This window comes from Dunckerocampus dactyliophorus, chromosome 5, assembly GCF_027744805.1.
Source record: "Dunckerocampus dactyliophorus isolate RoL2022-P2 chromosome 5, RoL_Ddac_1.1, whole genome shotgun sequence".
Lineage (NCBI taxonomy): Eukaryota > Metazoa > Chordata > Actinopteri > Syngnathiformes > Syngnathidae > Dunckerocampus > Dunckerocampus dactyliophorus.
Window position 1 is genome coordinate 13,901,290 of NC_072823.1, and position 20,165 is coordinate 13,921,454.

General features: G+C 39.4%; 1 protein-coding gene across 1 annotated transcript in view; it reads left to right on the forward strand.

Moving 5' to 3' along the window:
* The window catches only part of LOC129180979 (mucin-2-like), a 34,339-nt gene that overhangs the window by 6,657 nt on the left and 7,517 nt on the right, over positions 1 to 20,165 (forward strand). Inside the window, exons 9-30 of the mRNA XM_054775486.1 lie at positions 843 to 960; positions 1,046 to 1,184; positions 2,527 to 2,631; positions 2,708 to 2,777; positions 2,854 to 2,991; positions 3,082 to 3,246; positions 5,181 to 5,275; positions 6,351 to 6,477; positions 6,566 to 6,818; positions 7,052 to 7,101; positions 7,237 to 7,337; positions 10,033 to 10,184; positions 10,279 to 10,417; positions 10,496 to 10,603; positions 10,681 to 10,860; positions 12,178 to 12,417; positions 12,532 to 12,688; positions 12,798 to 12,926; positions 13,081 to 13,231; positions 13,337 to 13,380; positions 14,210 to 14,398; positions 14,500 to 19,947. Of these exons, the coding sequence (XP_054631461.1) occupies positions 843 to 960; positions 1,046 to 1,184; positions 2,527 to 2,631; positions 2,708 to 2,777; positions 2,854 to 2,991; positions 3,082 to 3,246; positions 5,181 to 5,275; positions 6,351 to 6,477; positions 6,566 to 6,818; positions 7,052 to 7,101; positions 7,237 to 7,337; positions 10,033 to 10,184; positions 10,279 to 10,417; positions 10,496 to 10,603; positions 10,681 to 10,860; positions 12,178 to 12,417; positions 12,532 to 12,688; positions 12,798 to 12,926; positions 13,081 to 13,231; positions 13,337 to 13,380; positions 14,210 to 14,398; positions 14,500 to 19,947 (8,298 nt within the window). The remainder of the gene's footprint in view (positions 1 to 842; positions 961 to 1,045; positions 1,185 to 2,526; positions 2,632 to 2,707; positions 2,778 to 2,853; positions 2,992 to 3,081; positions 3,247 to 5,180; positions 5,276 to 6,350; positions 6,478 to 6,565; positions 6,819 to 7,051; positions 7,102 to 7,236; positions 7,338 to 10,032; positions 10,185 to 10,278; positions 10,418 to 10,495; positions 10,604 to 10,680; positions 10,861 to 12,177; positions 12,418 to 12,531; positions 12,689 to 12,797; positions 12,927 to 13,080; positions 13,232 to 13,336; positions 13,381 to 14,209; positions 14,399 to 14,499; positions 19,948 to 20,165) is intronic.

Sequence of the window (20,165 nt, forward strand, 5' to 3'; positions counted from 1 at the left end):
TATATCATTTTTTAATCGTATCTTAACCTGTGTATCTAGATGCGTATGAAATTGTTTACCAAAAAGAGATTCACATCCCCAGTATATACATCTCTGTATTGGTCCAATGGCTTGGAATACCTATAGTTTTCTATACTTCCCCTTATATTTAGGTTGTATAATGCAATGTAGACTTACAGGACACTTTATTAGGTACATTAGTATAGTCTGACTAGATCCTAAAAACGATCCTGGATTTTAAAAAATCTGCCTTTACAAAGGTGATCATCCTTATTTTCGATTGGCTGTCAGAGACGAATGAATTTGCATATATGGTTATTATTACAAAGCTGCAATAAAAAAACGAGCATGATTAACTTTTTAAACGGCAGAATGAATGCATCTTTATTGGAGGTCATTATATTCATTATTGTCATAATATGTGTGGCTAATCATATGTATGACTTTATTCACAACATTACATTTTATTTTTATTTTATTTATTTGACAGGAACCAGTACATATTACACGTCATACTTACTTATAGCTTATATAGCTTATAGCTGCACTTATAGCTGTGCCTGGTTTGCCATGCTCGTCACTGGAAGGGCTTTTACAAAAACAACAATTACACAGACAATTAAAACAGTTAAAACACACATGACAAAGGCATAAAACAATTCACTCAGTGGTGATCACATGCCTGACTTAGTTTTAAAATGCGATTGCAGATAAACATTATTTAGTCCTCCGTTCCATATAACCAAGACATTTAAAAAATATATTATATGTTTATACGTAAGCTTTTTTTCACCAATGTGCACTTTTGGCTTAAGCAGTATTTTACCAATAAATCTCCCAAGGGACCCTCTTGGATGACATTGGTGATAATGGATGTTTGCCTGTGGACCAGTGCTCCTGCATACACAACGGCCAGCCATACAAACCTGGTGAATCCTACTCCAGGGCCTGTCAGACATGGTGATGACTTCACACTCTTCTCCATCATACACTCATAGCAACACAATGAATCATTTTTGTTAAGCTGACTAAAATGTTTTGGCAGCACGTGTACTCAGGGTGAATGGAGGTGTAGTGACAAGGACTGCCCTGGTGTCTGCTCCATACTGGGAGGCTCCCACATCTCCACCTATGATGATAAAACATACACTTTCCATGGCGACTGCTCCTATGTTATTACAAGGGTAAGGCATTCTAACTATGAAACAACTAAATTACTCTTATCAGTTTAACATTCCCGACTGTCATTTGAGTATGAAAACGAGTAAACCTAACCTAATTAAATGAAACCAAAATAAATGGTGTGTGTGACAGGAACAAAAGCTCTGACTCGCTTGGGGAGAATCTCACAGGGGTTGCAATGACTGGACCCCGAATATGAGACACACGTATTTTGGAGACTTTTTTCTAGGGAAAAAATTAAAATAATAAATTTATAAAATAAAATAAATAAATAATTTACATTACAAACTGCCACACAAGTACAAAAGCACGTGAACATAACCTAACTAAATACAGTCTTCCCTCGCCACTTCTCTCTTTCAATTGTGGGGCTTCACTCTTGCACATTTGTAATAAATATATATATATATTAATTATATATACAGTATATTAATTAATACAGCGTCCTGTTTTGTGGTTGAATATGGACTATTATTATGAAAAATATGCATATGTAAGCAAATGTAACACATTTTTTGCCTAAATTAAGAATTTTAACACATAAAAATGGGTAAATGAACAAAAAATGTAAATACAAGGCATTGCAATTTTATGCCATTTTTTTCACATCGAAAGTCCGAACCTCATTTTGCCTTAAATTGCATCAAACAGACACTCATATGAATATCAAATGTAATGAAAGCCTACATAGCTCCCTATTTGTCACGATCCGTGAGTTAGCCCGCATGACAATTTGGTTTGTTCCCCGTTTTGTGCCTTAGTCCCTGTTTGCCTTTAAAAGAAAAAAACAGGACTAAATGTCACAAAAATAATACAAAGTTTGACTGTATAAACAATATAGTAAATAAAATAATAATAACAAATAATAATTGAACAAGTGTTTCTTTAAAATAACAGCTGCAACAGCACATCTTCTGTTAAAGATGGCTAAAATACACGATCATATTAACAACAGTGATGTAAACCTTCATGAAAGTTAACATTTTGTACATGACGTCCACAAACCAAAAAATACTACTTAGCTTCAGTCCATTTACGTACAAAATATAGGGCATAAGTAGTTTACAAATGATAAACTATCCCACAGTTACAGATATTAATAAGACTTAAGCCAAATTCTCCAAGTCTAACAATTGAGCAAACGATTTAAGGCTGAAAAAGCATGAGGCTCTCTTTCTGGGTAACAGAAGATGAGTCAATACATTACGTATTTTAGCACAAATTTAAGTTTCAAATATCACACTCAGCTTTACGTATCTGCAGTTACATGTTCTGTTTTTTTTTTTTTTATCTATACTGTACTTAGATTTTTATAGTGTTTTTTTGCTCTTCTGTCCTCTGCAGCAGGTGAATGGGACTTTCGTTGTCCTGGGTGAACTTGTCAAATGTGAGAAATCGGATAAATCAACTTGTCTGAATGCAGTCGCTCTAGTGCTCTCAAAATCCTTGGTAAGCATGGCACATAATTTACGACGTACTGTTTTACAGGATGTTGCTCACATCATATTTAATGCACTTCATGCAGGTGATTGTTGTGGAAGCAAGCGGGCAAGTTTTTGTCAACAAACTGACCTCTCAGCTGCCTCTCTTCATGGGTGAGTACTTTTTGTCTTTTCATGACAGTCATTTGACTTTTATTCCATGATGAATAATGGTTTGTTTTGTCCACAGATGACATAACAATCTTCAGTCCATCCACATTTTACATTGTGATCCACACTGTCTACGGGCTTCAGCTTGAAATCCAGCTCACGCCCATCATGCAGGTTCACATCAAAGCCGGCCTGTCTCACAGCGGCAAACTCCATGGTAAGTTGTGGTATTGGGGTATGCTGTATCGCCAAATCTTTTGTGAGGAATATCTTCATATTTATTGTATCTTTTTCTCTCTCTGCGTAGGTCTTTGTGGGGATTTTAACAATGTTGAAGTCGATGACTTCAAAACCATATGTGGAATGATTGAAGGGACAGCTGCTACATTTGCCAACTCATGGAGGGCTAAAGGAGGATGTCCAGATGTCACCAATACACTCGGTGACCCCTGCCTTCTGAGTGTAGACAAGGGTAGGTTCTTGCCCATGAATATTATTGCAGTGCAATGCACGATGCAAAACTACCAACAATACAACAACCATGCGACCATCAATATATTGGAATAAAACAATAGTGGATCAGTCATTTGTTTTCAAATGGTTATTTGGATTGACAGTACTTGGAGAAGAATACAGTGGAACCTCTGAGGTCAAACATAGGTTGAGCTCTGTTTTCTTTTTCAGAGTTCAGATTTTGAATGCATGCAGAAATAATGGGCCTCATTCACGAAAATCTTCTTAAAAGTCTTCTTAAGAAGTGTACTTAAGAAGGCGCGGGTTTGAAACTGCGCCACATTCACGACATGTTCTTAAGTAGGGATAATCGTTCGCACCGGTGTTCTTAGGTTGATGAATGCCAACTGCGATGCCCGTGCATGTGAGCCCTAATTTGCATAGGTCACCGCCTATTATTTCCCATACAAGGTAAAAAATGTGCCGTGCGCAATGGGCAGCTGGAGGCAGAGATGGCAACGCGCAAGGGCAAGACTGAGGAGCAGCTGGACAACAAACGAAAGAAAAACTTAAATTGTACAGAAATAGAGGTGCTTTTACAAGGAGTGACCGAACACAAGACCACCTTATTTTCACGTGTATCCACCGGTCATCAGGCCATCCAAAAAGAGTCGGCATGGAGCACCATTGCAGGAAACATAAATGCCGTTTCCACGGAGAAACGCGCCACCGCAGAGGTTAAAAAGAAGTGTTTTGACTTAAAATAGACTAAAAAAAAAGATTAGACTGCACCGGAGGGATCTGGAGGAAACGGGAGGTGGGCCATCAATCAGAAACCAAACCATTTCGGAAACTATAGAAAATATTTACACAATCATGATGGAAAAAAAAGTCAAAATACATAGTTTGTGTGTGACTATTTATTTTTTCTGTGGTTACATTTGATAAGACGCTGCCTAATTAATACAGCAGCCCCGTGCTCTGGCTAAAGACGTGGCTGGGGGCGCATGTCGTTATCTGGGGGTGCTACGTGCGCAATAGGCACACCACGTTTCATTGCAATGTTATTATGATGATCCTGAACACCTGCAAGAACAGAGAGGGAAGCCTGAGCTTGAAGCAGGACATCAAATATTCGTTCGTAGAATTTGTTCTTAGATCTAAGAACTGTGAGTTAAGAACACGTTTCATGAATGCCAAAAATCTTCGTAAGAAGGCTTTAAGAACAGATTTGTGCGTAAGAACGTTTCGTGAATGAGGCCCATTGTGTTCAAGGGTTGAACTGTGGCAATCATAAAACCTTTATTTAAACTGTACAGGCAATTTTGAAAGTAACATTTTAATCTTCACAAGTCATAAAAATAAGTTAACCTGAAGTTTTTTAAAAATTCTCTTAGCTTTAAGGACACATGAAAGCATCCAATGACTTAATACCAGATGGCACAGATAAACGTCACACAAGCGTAGAGTTAACCACTGTAAAACAATAAAAACAATAAAACTGAACCTATCATTCATAACAAGTGACGAAAATTCTGATGACGCTGGTGTCTTCTCTTCTCGTGTTATTGACACTTCTTGTTCAGAGTGGTTCAAATGGTAGCAAAAAAGCCAAAGAAAAAGCAAACCATATGGCCAGTGTTAATCCTTTGATGTGCCCTGAACTGAACGACATTGTCCACGATAGGTTTTGTGAGACTTTATAGATTTATTTTTCTCAAAAATTGTGGTCAAATTGTGTGACCTCAGGGGTGTTTGACATTACAGATTCCACTGTACAGAAAACTCCAAATATGACATTGGACAGCAACAATTATGATGTTTAATGCTGGCGGTACAATACAATATATTGTAATATTGATGTTTTGAGACAGCCCTAATGGATCTACCTAATATTGCTCTACATTGTTCCAATCTAATGCCATCAATTTTACATGTTAATGTGTTTTTTAGAGAAATATGCCAACCACTGGTGCTCCTTGCTGACCAACACATCAGGGGTGTTTTCCAAGTGCCATTCCGAGATAAACCCAGAAGAATACCTTACTGTAAGAACTTGTGTTACATCCTTGACTAGAATGGCTGGAATGATTGGAATCAACATCTTCATAGATACACACTTTCTTTGTGCCTATAGGTTTTCTCATTTTTTTTATGCACTTTTCACGAAGAAATGAAGAAAACTTTTAAATAGAATGCATATGAGAAAGAAAATGTTGGCCCTCTCAGTTTATCTGGCTTCCTCCTCAGTTCATTCCTTTTTTGAGGGGGTAATACACTCAACTTTTTGTGTAACCCTTCTCACTAAGACAAACAAGGTTGAAGGTTTATCCTCAATGTCCAATGAAAACCATACACAAGGGATGGGCATTAGACTAGATTTTCTAGATTCTTGATCGATTTTCTTGATTAAGGATTGATGAATATACTAAGATTTGAATGTTTTGAACTCCTGATTCCATGCCAGATTTGGATTAAGCCAGTTCTAAATTATTTTCTGTCATGCCCCCACTAGGGAACAGAAATGTTTTCGCGCCCCCCTGATTTAAAAATACTTTTGAGTAACTGATAATACCTATTTATTTATCTGTGAGGGATTGAGCCACAGTGGACATCTGCATGGATAGAGCTCAATTTCCCATTGTCAGTTTACGTTCATCCTAAACCAGCAAATTAGTTGAGACTAAATCAATGGTGCCCCTATTGGTTAAAGAAAAGTAGTGGACACAATTTTACCTCAATTGTTGTATTAAAGTTTCATTACAGTTTTTATTAGACAACACCATTGTAAATAAAATGCCTCTCAAAACACATCAGTGTCAAAGTATCTTCTGCATATGGCCGAATTTTGTCATTAAGATCATGCGTTATATTATTTTTCACTGAGACATTGCAGTGTTAACAACTGTCAAAAAACTGTGAAGCGGTATATGCTTAATCAATAAACTGTAATAACGTTTCAGACGGTTAACAAACCACTTCAAAACTGAAGTGGAACAATAATTGTGATCATTTTGGTCACAATCATAATTAATAATTGAATGAAATGTTAATAGCTTTGTACCTGTTTTTGCTGAACCCTTACATACGTACAAACATAAAAATTGCAACCTCTCTCCACAGTCCTGTATCTATGACACGTGTGCCTGCGAAAACAGCGAGGATTGCATGTGTGCTGCCATGTCCTCCTATGTTCACGCATGTGCCGCTGCTGGTGTCTCCTTAAGTGGATGGCGGGAGGCGGTGTGCAGTAGGTGTCTCCCAAAAAATGCTATCCTCAGCATTATCAGTTACAACTTCATTCGAGACTAACAGTGTTGCCTGCTGTTTTTTAACAGAAAAATACACAACCTGCCCTTCAACTTTAGTATTTGACTACAACATGACAAGCTGTGGCCGCACATGCCGCTCTCTGAGTCAGTCGGATTTAACTTGTGAGGTTGACTTTACACCCGTGGATGGCTGTGGCTGTGCTGAGGGCACTTACCTCAACGAGAAAAGGGAGTGTGTGGCAGCATCCCAGTGCTCCTGCTATGTAGGGGACATGGTGGTGCGGCCCAAGCAGACTGTCAGGGCTCATGGACAAATATGGTGAGCATTTGGTGGTGGATCGATAATGCAGTAGTTCATACAGCTGCCTTTTACTTTGGCCTTTGTAGTAATGCTCCATTCACTTAAGCCCTTAATGCAAATGAGCTGTGTTTGTCCATGTTTGTTACAGAGAGAGTCTGTAACTCCAAGAAGAGCTATTGTGTACTTTATCCACGAAAACCCTTATAAAGGACAAAATATAAGTGTTTGCCCATCTTTTCTTTGCATTTCAGCTCCTGCCGTAGTGGAAAACTAATCTGTACAGGAAACCCCACAACTGAATGTATGTAAAAAGCACCAAACAACCATATCAGTCTAATCTTAAAAATATATTAGGTTTAACTTATTTATTATCATTATTTATTTGAAAAATATATTTTGTCATGTCCTTTCTAACACTTTCAATCACTGTGATCAGCCTGCATCGCACCAATGGTTTTCTTCAACTGCTCAAGTTCAAAGCCAGGCGACATGGGCTCAGAGTGCCAAAAAACCTGCCAGACTCTGGACACAGAATGTGTAAGACTGACACCCGAGACAGTGATTCTTAACTAATATTTATTTTTTCACAATAATTTAACAATACTGTATGTCTATTATTTTGGTTGCCTTGAACTGCAGGGGGTTTCCAAAGTTCTTCCACAGAGGGCCGCATACAGAAACATCAAAGGATGCGGGTGTTTATTATTAGTGTTTATTTCTATAACGTGCCAATAAGCACTTTGCACTTTGGACACCCCTGTTGTAGTGTGTATATTGTTTTACCCCACAGTATTATTATATTTTTAAATTGATACCTCTTTGTCAGTGTCAATGAAAACTGGCTATGATTATATTTGTGAAGACATATTCTGGTATGGGATCTTACCAGAATGTGCAGTTGTACCTCATGTAAGCCACAGAGTGTACATGTGTAATTTACAAATACAGCTGTCTCTCGTTTATCAGTATTAATAAATGGAATACTGTTGTAGTTAGAGCATGGAAAACCTGTTTATGACCTCCTAAAAATATTTTTTGACATTATTTTAACATGATTTGAGCCCTGTAGACCTGACATAACACCCCTAAAGTCACCTTTATACTTGTATTACCTAATACAGTAATTGTAACAATAAGCAATAATGACACATAATAACTCACATTATGCTCTACTGCTGGCTTTGTTTACGCCACATTGCACAACTCTTAGGCTACATGATTTCTGCAGGGACATAAGAGACAGCTGCTATTTCAATCAAGCTAGGGTTTTTAGAATCAAACTAGTTGGATTCCAATTTATTTATTCTAACCTTAAAGGGATAGTTTGGATTTTCTGACAGAAAGTTGTAGTGCATAAAGGGTGACTATTCCCCCACTTCATCCTTTGAGTTCTGGGCGGTTTTTGGTGTTGAAGAAAGTAGTTACGGCTCGTTGGTGGGGTGACTAAAGCAAAGCATTTTGCTTCTCAAACAATATGCGTTCAAAAGAGTAATTATTTTCCATGAAAAAGTCAGAACTCACAATGGATCGGTGTTATTTCCTCTGTCAACTGTTGCGCACCTTTCCATCACCTGTTTCATAGTGTTTACTGCTGGGATAGTGAAAGGAACGTGAAAGTAGTGAAAGGAATGTCTGACGATGCGATAGCAACATTCCTTTTAGCACAAAGCCAAAGGGATACATTTATGTAACGGGAACCACTGCTGCCATCTTAATTTGACTGATTTCCAAATGACACTGGACATTTATGTCGGTTTTTTAGAAAGTCATACGCAGCTAACATATATATTGCGACTGTAAGCACTCATAGAAAGGTGGACGTGGACATCGGTGACAATAATAATAACAACAGTCACCATATCATGTTATGTTAAATAGCGGCTTCACTGATAATATGACGTGGTGATTTGCTGCTCACAACGTTACTAGCTGATTCTTGATAGCCTGTTCCGAGAACAATACAGTTAGCTTGTAAAGAAGGTAGTAGGCGGTAGGCCTGTCACGATAACAAATTTTGCTGGTTGATATCTGTGCTAAAATTGATCGACGATCATCGATAATTTCAACCTTTTTTTCAACCATGTTATCATTTGGTTTATTATTATTCAGTGATCATTTTGTCTTGTCACATTTGCGCCACTAGATGGCACTCAAGTATTGTGTAGCTGAGGCTCAGAAGCCGCCTACTAGAACACTGACGACTTCACAAACCTATCCTACTCATGGTGTGAAAAGAACTACACACAGCAACGCAATAGGTGAGCTAAAATGCAATGTTGCTGATATCTCCAGGGCAATTCCGACTGTTGGCTTTTCAAACATTGGCTTTTCAACCGTATTAAAAGGTTGCATTTCTTTTGCAATGCAATGAGCGACCTGGCCATTATCGTGACAGGCCTAGTAGGCAGCATCTAATTAGCCTGTATATCTAGTTGTTACCTGGGGTGCTGGAACAGCAGAAGTCTTCAGAAAATGTTTCTTCCTTTCTTTCTAGAACTTAATTTTCCTCGCTGAATTGTGCGCTACACACACGAAGGTGTTTCATCCTTGCTACTTTGGCTCTCACTTTATAGGCAATATGGCAAGAAGCCAAAATTGTGTAATATCAATGTCCATGACAGGAAAACGATGGAATAGATACAATATATTCACATATAATATATTATATTCACATTTGTGTTGCTACAGCCCAGATAATTGCAATGTGTATGGTTTTGAGAAGCCAAATACTTCACTTTAGTGACGCCACCAACTAGCCGGAACTACTTTCTTCAACACCAAAAACTGACCAAAACTTGGCTTTGTCACACAACTTCATGTCAAAAAATCCAAACTATCCCTTTAAGAAAGGGTTTGAAACTGAGTGGTGAAGAAGGACAAAGTAAGAAGCTAAAAATGTACCACTTCCACACAAAATGGGGGGACAACTTTTTTTCACTATGTCATGTTGGACTCTGCATCCATGGCTGACTCCCTGTCCATTGCATGTTAAGGTAAATGTAATGTAAAATAATGTCTCATCAGTGTAACATTATTGTCGCTCATTGACCAGAAAACTACATATGACTTGTCTTTCAATATTTTTTTTACTAACAATAGGTCATAGTCAACCACGAAACAGAAATCATTTATTAATTCATTCATTTTGAAAAAACGCGATAGAGCACGGGAGTGATGTTCAAACCGCTATGTAGCAACGACTGTACTAAAACATTGTTGTGACACTGTACAGGTCAGCTCACATTGTGTCTCAGGCTGCGTATGTCCTGCTGGTCTGTTGTCTGATGGTAAAGGAGGCTGTATTGAAGAGTCTCAATGTCCCTGCACGTATAATGGACAATCCTACAAACCTGGACAGACTGTTAAAGTGGACTGCAACACCTGGTGAGCACTCTGTCAACAATCTTTTTTGTTGTGACCTCTTTGACCTATTATAATATTCTGTGTGACTCTTGTGTACTTCATTACGTGAAAACAGCACTTGCAAAAGCAGACAATGGCAGTGCACCGATCGGCAGTGTGATGGAAGCTGTACAATATATGGGGAAGGCCATTACATCACCTATGATGAGAAGAAATTTTCTTACAATGGGGACTGTGATTACGTCTTTACTCAGGTACCGCTTGTGTTTACTGTCTATCTTTGTGCTTTATCAAGAATAGCGTTACAATCTATTGACATCATTTTCATCCAGGACTACTGCAGTGACAGTAAGGAGGGCACCTTTAGGGTCCTGACTGAGAGCATTCCGTGTGGGACAAGTGATAACGTCTGCTCCATTGCTATCAAGCTCTTCTTAGGGGTACATCATGCTTTTATTACAATCTGAAAATAATACTGTAAGAAAGAGGACGTTATAAACAATCTACTTTTTTTCAGAACACCGAAATTGTCCTTAAAGAGGAAAATGTCAAAGTTATCAAACATAACAAAGGGTTAGACATACCCTATAAAGTCCACTCTATCGGTATGTATGTTGTCATTGAGGCAAGGAATGGCCTTGTTCTCATCTGGAATAAGAAGACGACACTCATGATCAAACTTAGCTCTACATTCAAGGTGAGGGAATGAGTATAGCGCACAGTCATAAGTTTGCATGCACTCACTGGATGTCTTAATTATTTTGTAATTAATTTTGTGTGCTTAGTGATTTATTTGAGCGCTTCTTTTTCCAAGAAGGAATGATAATACAGTGGAACCTTGGTTAGTGTCATTAATTCGTTCCAGAAGGTCTGACTCTAACCGAAACAAACTCGAAGTGAATCAATTTTTCCCATAAGAAATAATCCAATTCATCCATGTTTTGTGTTAACATTTTTGAGAGTCAACCTCTGATGACATCATAGGCGGGTGACGCAAATTCAAGTTTTGGTTGCCATTTTGTTTGTTTGCTAATAGGATGCTAACAAGGAAGCATGCTTTCTGATAAAAAAATATATATATATATTTTTGTTAAGAATACAGATGGGGGCCGCTCGGTGGCCAAGTGGTTAGCATGTTGGACACACAGTCAGGAGATCTGGGTTCGAATCTCTGCGTGTCTGTGTGGAGTTTGCATGTTCTCGTGCGTACTCCGGCTTCCTCCCCAAAAACATGCATGTTAGGTTAATTGGCAATTCTAAATTGTCCATAGGTGTGAATGTGAATGTGAATGGTTGTTTGTGTTTACCGCATGTGCCCTGCGATTGACTGGCGACCAGTCCAGGGTGTAGCCCGCCTCTCAGTCAGATGGGATAGGCTCCAGCATACCCTAGTGAGGATAAGCAGCATAGAAGATGGATGGATGGAATACAGATGGACACACGCATTTGTATTTGTATTGTTAAAATGATGCTGCCACCAGTCACCTAGGACAGTTTGCCCTTCCTGGGGCATGTAGTGCCAGACAACATACTTCCTAGCGTACTCGGGCGCTCAAACCCCTCCGCCATGATAATGTGGTGATACACGGAGGAGTGCATATCTTCCATAATTTCAAAAAATAAACAAGCTGCACAATTTGAAATGTATCTAGAATTTTGTCAAATTTACACAGGAGCAGAATTATGCATACAGGCTCCAATATATATTGTACATAAAGTCATATACAGTAATAAGTGGTGCTATCTAGCAAAGGGACATTTGAGAATTTCAATAATAGTGAGAATGTATTCAAACTTAAACTTGGGTGCGCAGTTCTTGTAAAAATAATTTAAGATGGATGATGTATAATCATTCCACTCTTTAAAAAAATAAAGAATGGTTCAAATACATCATCAAAGCCCCAAATTTAAAATGACATCCATTTCCATGATGAGTGTGTAAAATTCTGAACTGTAAATATCATTTTTATCAATCTTGATGTTTTTAACTTGACTCTATCGTATGAAATTCCAGGGAAAAGTTTGTGGTCTATGTGGAAATTACGACGGAAGCATCAAGAATGATTTTTCCACCAGAAACAAAGAGGTTGTGGTAGATGCCTTTGAGTTTGGAAACAGCTGGAAAGTGTCACCAAGCTGTCCCAATACAAATGCACTAAAAAATCCCTGCGTGCTGTACTCGCACAGGCAGGCATGGGCTCTGAAACACTGTAGCATTATCAAGAGCGAAGTGTTTGACGCTTGTCATTCAATGGTAATCCACTTAGTTGCACTTACGAATACTTGAATTCTTAAATGTTTAAATTCAATACAATGCATTCGGGGTTATAAATCAAACTGTATTTTCTGGCACGTTTATTTTTTAAAGGTGGATCCACAGCATTATTACGATGCCTGTGTAAGAGACACATGTGCCTGCAATACTGGAGGAGATTGTGACTGCTTCTGCTCGGCTGTGGCAGCCTACGCAGCCGCCTGTAATAAGGCTGGCGCTTGCATAAAATGGAGAACACCCACTGTCTGTCGTAAGTGTTTAATTTATGTTTTGGGAGAATAAATCTAAATATAACCTTACTTAAAGATCGTTGTACCCTGTGTCCATGCATTTTCAATTCATTTCTTGTGTTATATTAGCTGTATTCTGCGATTACTACAATCCTGATGGTGAATGTGAATGGCACTACGAGCCTTGCGGAAAACCATGCATGAAGACCTGCAGAAATCCCTCAGGACAATGCTATACCCAAATCCCACCATTAGAAGGTATAACTGCCATGAGAACAACAATCAATATCAGCAGTAGTCAAAACAATTGTGTATGTCCTGCTTGTCTGTTGCCTTCCTGGTTTTTACTTGTAAAGGTCATTGCTTTTACCTGTTTGCCAGTACCGTTTACGGTTACATATCTGTCTTTAAGGCTGCTATCCAAGGTGTCCACCTGCACAACCATATTTGGAAGAGGAAACAATGAAGTGTGTGTCAAGGGAAGACTGTGGATGCTATGATGATGATGGGAAGCATTATACCGAAGGACAGATAATGCCTCAGACAGAAAACTGTCAGACATGGTAGGATATTTTTCACCCAAAAGTTATTTCATAAATCATCAAAGTCCTTTTTTGAAAGAAAATGCATTTATTTGTAGGGTCTGATTGTCTTTTTTTGCTTTTCAGTAAATGTATTTCAACAAATAGGGAATGTGCCTATGATGCCAAAGGTAAAAACAATGCACCACATGATGGTTCTGTTATTGTTAATTATTGTCTGTTTGTACTCTAAACTCTTCCTTTAAAGGAAAACTGCACTGTTTTTTTTATTTTGCCCATCATCCACAATCCTTATGTGAGACATGAACACACGTCTTTCTCTTTTCTGTGTGTTCTAAAGATATAAAAATAGCTAGCAGTGCACATAATTAGAAGCAAATGTTCAACCTATAAAGCCTTCCGAAAAATACCTACAAAAAACGGCAACAACGCTACAATTACACAATGTGACCTGCATATTAAGCAAGCTACAGCGACATTGTTATTATTATTTTTATTAACATTGTTACGCTGAAGAAGTACTTTATTGGTGTAGTGACACCACACCAGCTACAGTAGTTACTAGCCAACTAGCTTCACCACACACTCACTCACAGTGCCTTAGGCTACTACCGAAAGGTATTGAAGCTGCTGCCACTGCTGCTGTGTTTTTATTTTTGAGTTAACACGCGGTGTGGCGTTTATTTATATGTTGCTGTGTGAAATCAATGTGCCGAAAACGGAAGTTCCGGTAATGTTTAAAGGACCAAAGTACAGCAAAATACTTTAAGTATTACATGTTATCATGAATGCGGCTGTTACAACATGATTACAGCATGTATATAAAACCATCCAATGTTGTTGGAGGTTTGTGGATCTGTTTTATTAGTGAGCTTTGTAGGTGGTATAGGTGTGTCCCATTACGTGCATTTATTAGCTGCCTCATTTGCACTTTTCAGTTGTTACAGTTTTCCTGTAAAGTAATATTGATTTGTAAAATGTTATTTTATTGTTTTGCAGCTTGCACTTGCTCATATAAAGGGAAAATATACAAGTATGGAGAAGTTGTATATGACATTCATGATGGAGACGGAACCTGTATTACTGCGTATTGTGGTGAACATGGAAATATTACAAGAGTGGTTAGACCTTGCAGTTCTTCAACAACACAGCAGCCAACAACAACTGAATTTGTGTTTGTGACAACAGGTAGGAATCAATAACTATGAACTAGAGGGATGATTTCTAAACAATTAATCTTTCCCTTTAAATATAATAAGCTGATTATTTTTATATTGTGGTAATCACAGAAAGACCAACCTCTACAGCAGTGGCCCAAACTACAACAAGAGAAAAACCCATCAAAACAACCCTCCAACCCACAACGTTCACAGAAGAGCCCACCACCATAACAACAATCACAGAAATGCCATCCATACCAACAACGATTCCAACAAACCCAACCACAATTACAACAGAAAAGCCCCAAACCACCACAACCACAGAAAAGCCAACATCAACACCATCTGACTGTCTTGTTTGTCACACGTCACCTTGGATCAACAATCATTACCCTGACTTTACTCCCAATGGTGGAGATTATGAGTCTATTGAAAATATAACCGATCCAAATCTGAGAGAATGTGAACAACCACTTCAAATTGAATGCAGAGCAAAACACTACCCAGATTTATCTTTGGATGAACTAGATCAGAAAGTAACATGCAACCCAACAGATGGACTGATCTGCCATAACAAAGACCAAGGCATCCCTCCAATTTGTTATGACTATGAGATACAAGTCAAATGTTGCATTAACGATTGTGCCACGCCAACCAAAGCTACAACTACAAGTGCAACAACACCCACAATGACAACAGGAAAGCCCAGCACAACTGCACCCACAACTACAGAAAATCCATCCATCCCAACGACCATTCCAACAAACCCAACTACTGTTACAACAGAAAAGGCAACAACACGTGCAATGACAACAGAAAAACCCAGCTCTACTGCAGCCACAACTACAGAAAAGCCTACGACTAATGCCAAAACAACAATTACACCCACAGAAATACCCACCACAGGTACAGAGGTACCTACTACAATCACAGTTACAGAAAAACTTACCACCACAATTACACAAAAGGCCAGTACTACTGTTGCTGTAACCCCAGAAAAGCCCACAACTGTGGCTGCTACAACCATTATGGCAACTCAACTACCCACGACAACTACAAAAAAACCGACAACAGTTACAGAATTTCCAACAACAACAGAGCAACACACCACGATCGTCACAGTTACAGAAAAACCCAGCACAGCATTTACAGAAAAAATAAGTACTACTGCTACACCAACAGAAATACCAATCACTGTCACGGAAAATCAGACAACTACAGAGAGACCAACCACTGCTGCCACAGTGGTAAAAACAACCACAGCCTCAGAAACAATTGGTACGACATCCACTACAGTCACAGAAAAATTAACCACAGTAATGACAGAACAGCCTAGCACCACAGCCAAAACAACAGAGAGTTCCACGACTACCACAATGAAAACAACAGGAAAACCCATCACCACTACACCTGAAGTTGTTACAAATACAGCTGTTACACTTGCACCATCGACAGGACCATTGATCACATCGACAACAAAGGCCCAAACAACAACAGAAAAACCCATCAAAACAACCGTCCAACCCACAACATTCACAGAAGAGCCCACCACCATAACAACAACCACAGAAATGCCATCCATACCGACAACCATTCCAACAAACCCAACCACAACGGAAAAGCCCCAAATCACCACAACCACAGAAAAGCCAACATCAACACCGTCTGACTGTCTTGTTTGTCACACGTCACCTTGGATCAACAATCATTACCCTGACTTTACTCCCAATGGTGGAGATTATGAGTCTATTGAAAATATAACCGATCCAAATCTGAAAGAATGTGAACAACCACTTCAAATTGAATGCAGAGCAAAACACTACCCAGATTTATCTTTGGATGAACTAGATCAGAAAGTAACATGCAACCCAACAGATGGACTGATCTGCCATAACAAAGACCAAGGCATCCCTCCAATTTGTTATGACTATGAGATACAAGTCAAATGTTGCATTAACGATTGTGCCACACCAACCAAAGCTACAACTACAAGTGCAACAACACCCACAATGACAACAGAAAAACCCAGCACAACTGCAGCCACAACCACAGAAAAGCCTACGACTAATGCCAAAACAACAATTACACCCACAGAAATACCCACCACAGGTACAGAGGTACCTACTACAATCACAGTTACAGAAAAACTTACCACCACAATTACACAAAAGGCCAGTACTACTGTTGCTGTAACCCCAGAAATGCCCACAACTGTGGCTGCTACAACCATTATGGCAACTCAACTACCCACGACAACTACAGAAAAACCTACAACAGTTACAGAATTTCCAACAACAACAGAGCAACACACCACGATCGTCACTGTTACAGAAAAACCCAGCACAGCATTTACAGAAAAAATAAGTACTACTGCTACACCAACAGAAATACCAACCACTGTCACGGAAAATCCAACAACTACAGAGAGACCAACCACTGCCGTCACAGTAGTAAAAACAACCACAGCCTCAGAAACAATTGGTAGTACATCCACTACAGTCACAGAAAAATTAACCACAGTAATGACAGAACAGCCTAGCACCACAGCCAAAACAACAGAGAGTTCCACGACTACCACAATGAAAACAACAGGAAAACCCATCACCACTACACCTGAAGTTGTTACAAATACAGCTGTTACACTTGCACCATCGACAGGACCATTGATCACATCGACAACAAAGGCCCAAACAACAACAGAAAAACCCATCAAAACAACCGTCCAACCCACAACATTCACAGAAGAGCCCACCACCATAACAACAACCACAGAAATGCCATCCATACCGACAACCATTCCAACAAACCCAACCACAACGGAAAAGCCCCAAACCACCACAACAACAGAAAAGCCAACATCAACACCGTCTGACTGTCTTGTTTGTCACACGTCACCTTGGATCAACAATCATTACCCTGACTTTACTCCCAATGGTGGAGATTATGAGTCTATTGAAAATATAACCGATCCAAATCTGAAAGAATGTGAACAACCACTTCAAATTGAATGCAGAGCAAAACACTACCCAGATTTATCTTTGGATGAACTAGATCAGAAAGTAACATGCAACCCAACAGATGGACTGATCTGCCATAACAAAGACCAAGGCATCCCTCCAATTTGTTATGACTATGAGATACAAGTCAAATGTTGCATTAACGATTGTGCCACACCAACCAAAGCTACAACTACAAGTGCAACAACACCCACAATGACAACAGAAAAACCCAGCACAACTGCAGCCACAACCACAGAAAAGCCTACGACTAATGCCAAAACAACAATTACACCCACAGAAATACCCACCACAGGTACAGAGGTACCTACTACAATCACAGTTACAGAAAAACTTACCACCACAATTACACAAAAGGCCAGTACTACTGTTGCTGTAACCCCAGAAATGCCCACAACTGTGGCTGCTACAACCATTATGGCAACTCAACTACCCACGACAACTACAGAAAAACCTACAACAGTTACAGAATTTCCAACAACAGAGCAACACACCACGATCGTCACTGTTACAGAAAAACCCAGCACAGCATTTACAGAAAAAATAAGTACTACTGCTACACCAACAGAAATACCAACCACTGTCACGGAAAATCCAACAACTACAGAGAGACCAACCACTGCCGCCACAGTAGTAAAAACAACCACAGCCACAGAAACAATTGGTAGTACATCCACTACAGTCACAGAAAAATTAACCACAGTAATGACAGAACAGCCTAGCACCACAGCCAAAACAACAGAGAGTTCCACGACTACCACAATGAAAACAACAGGAAAACCCATCACCACTACACCTGAAGTTGTTACAAATACAGCTGTTACAGTTGCACCATCGACAGGACCATTGATCACATCGACAACAAAGGCCCAAACAACAACAGAAAAACCCATCAAAACAACCGTCCAACCCACAACATTCACAGAAGAGCCCACCACCATAACAACAACCACAGAAATGCCATCCATACCGACAACCATTCCAACAAACCCAACCACAACGGAAAAGCCCCAAACCACCACAACCACAGAAAAGCCAACATCAACACCATCTGACTGTCTTGTTTGTCACACGTCACCTTGGATCAACAATCATTACCCTGACTTTACTCCCAATGGTGGAGATTATGAGTCTATTGAAAATATAACCGATCCAAATCTGAAAGAATGTGAACAACCACTTCAAATTGAATGCAGAGCAAAACACTACCCAGATTTATCTTTGGATGAACTAGATCAGAAAGTAACATGCAACCCAACAGATGGACTGATCTGCCATAACAAAGACCAAGGCATCCCTCCAATTTGTTATGACTATGAGATACAAGTCAAATGTTGCATTAACGATTGTGCCACGCCAACCAAAGCTACAACTACAAGTGCAACAACACCCACAATGACAACAGAAAAACTCAGCACAACTGCAGCCACAACCACAGAAGAGCCTACAACTAAAGTCAAAACAACCATTACACCCACTGAAAACCCCACAACAGCTATAGAAATACCAACAACCACAGTTACAATAAAACCTACGACTATAGTTACACAAAAGGCCAGTACTACTGTTGCTGTAACCACACAAAGTCCCACAACTGTGGCTGCCACAACCCACCCAGCCACTGAACGACTTACTACAACTACAGAAAAACCAACTACAGTTACAGAATTTTCAAGCACAGCAACAGAGCAACACACCTCAACTGTCGCAGTCACAGCAAAACCCACCACAGCATCTACACAAAAAATAAGCACAATTGCTGCAACAACAGAAATAAAAACCACTGTCACTGAAAATCCCACAACTACAGAAAGACCAACCATTGCAACAACAGTAACACAAACAACGACATCCTCAGAAACCATTGGTACAACCTTCACTACAAACAAAGTAACAGAAAAATTAACCACAGTGATTACAGAACAGCCTAGCACCACAGCCAAAACAACAGGAAAACTGACCACGGAAGCTACAGAAAAGCCCACCATAATCACGACAGAAAAGATAGCCACAACAATGCAGAAACAAACAACCACGGAAAGTCCCACCACTACCGCAGTCACAACTGGAAAACCCATCACCACTACTCCTGAGGTTGTCACAAATACGGTTGTTACAATTGCACCATCAACAGCACCCATGGTCACATCAACAACAGAGGCCCAAACTACAACAGAAAAACCCATTAAAACAACTGTCCAACCCACTACAGTAACGACAACCACAGAAGAGCCATCCAAACCGACAACCATTCCAACAAACCCTACAACAGTTACACCTGAGAAGACAACAACACTCACAGAAAAGCCCAGCACTGCTGCAGCCACAACGACAGAAAAGTCAGAGACCACAGTCATAATCACAACAGAAAGGATTAGTACTACTCCCGGCAAAACTACAGAAAAGTTCACTTCCCCAGTGACCACAGAGAATGCAATCAAAACAACCACAGAGACAAATACACAGGCGACAGAAAAGCCTTTGACAACTTCTCAGTCTTCAACAGCAGGCAGAACCACTCAGTGCTTCTGCAAATATTTGGATCACATTTTCTATCCAGGTAAATAGTGATTAATTTGATCTTCTTTCTGCCTTACTCATAAAGCATATGTATAATGTACATTTTTATATGATATACGTTATGTGTAGACTCTAAATTGTCCATAGGTGTGAATGCATTTGTTTGTTTTTATGTGCCCTGAGACTGACTTAGCAACCAGTCCAGGGTATACCTCGCCTCACGCTTAAAGAGGCTCCAGCTTACCCAAACCTTAAAAA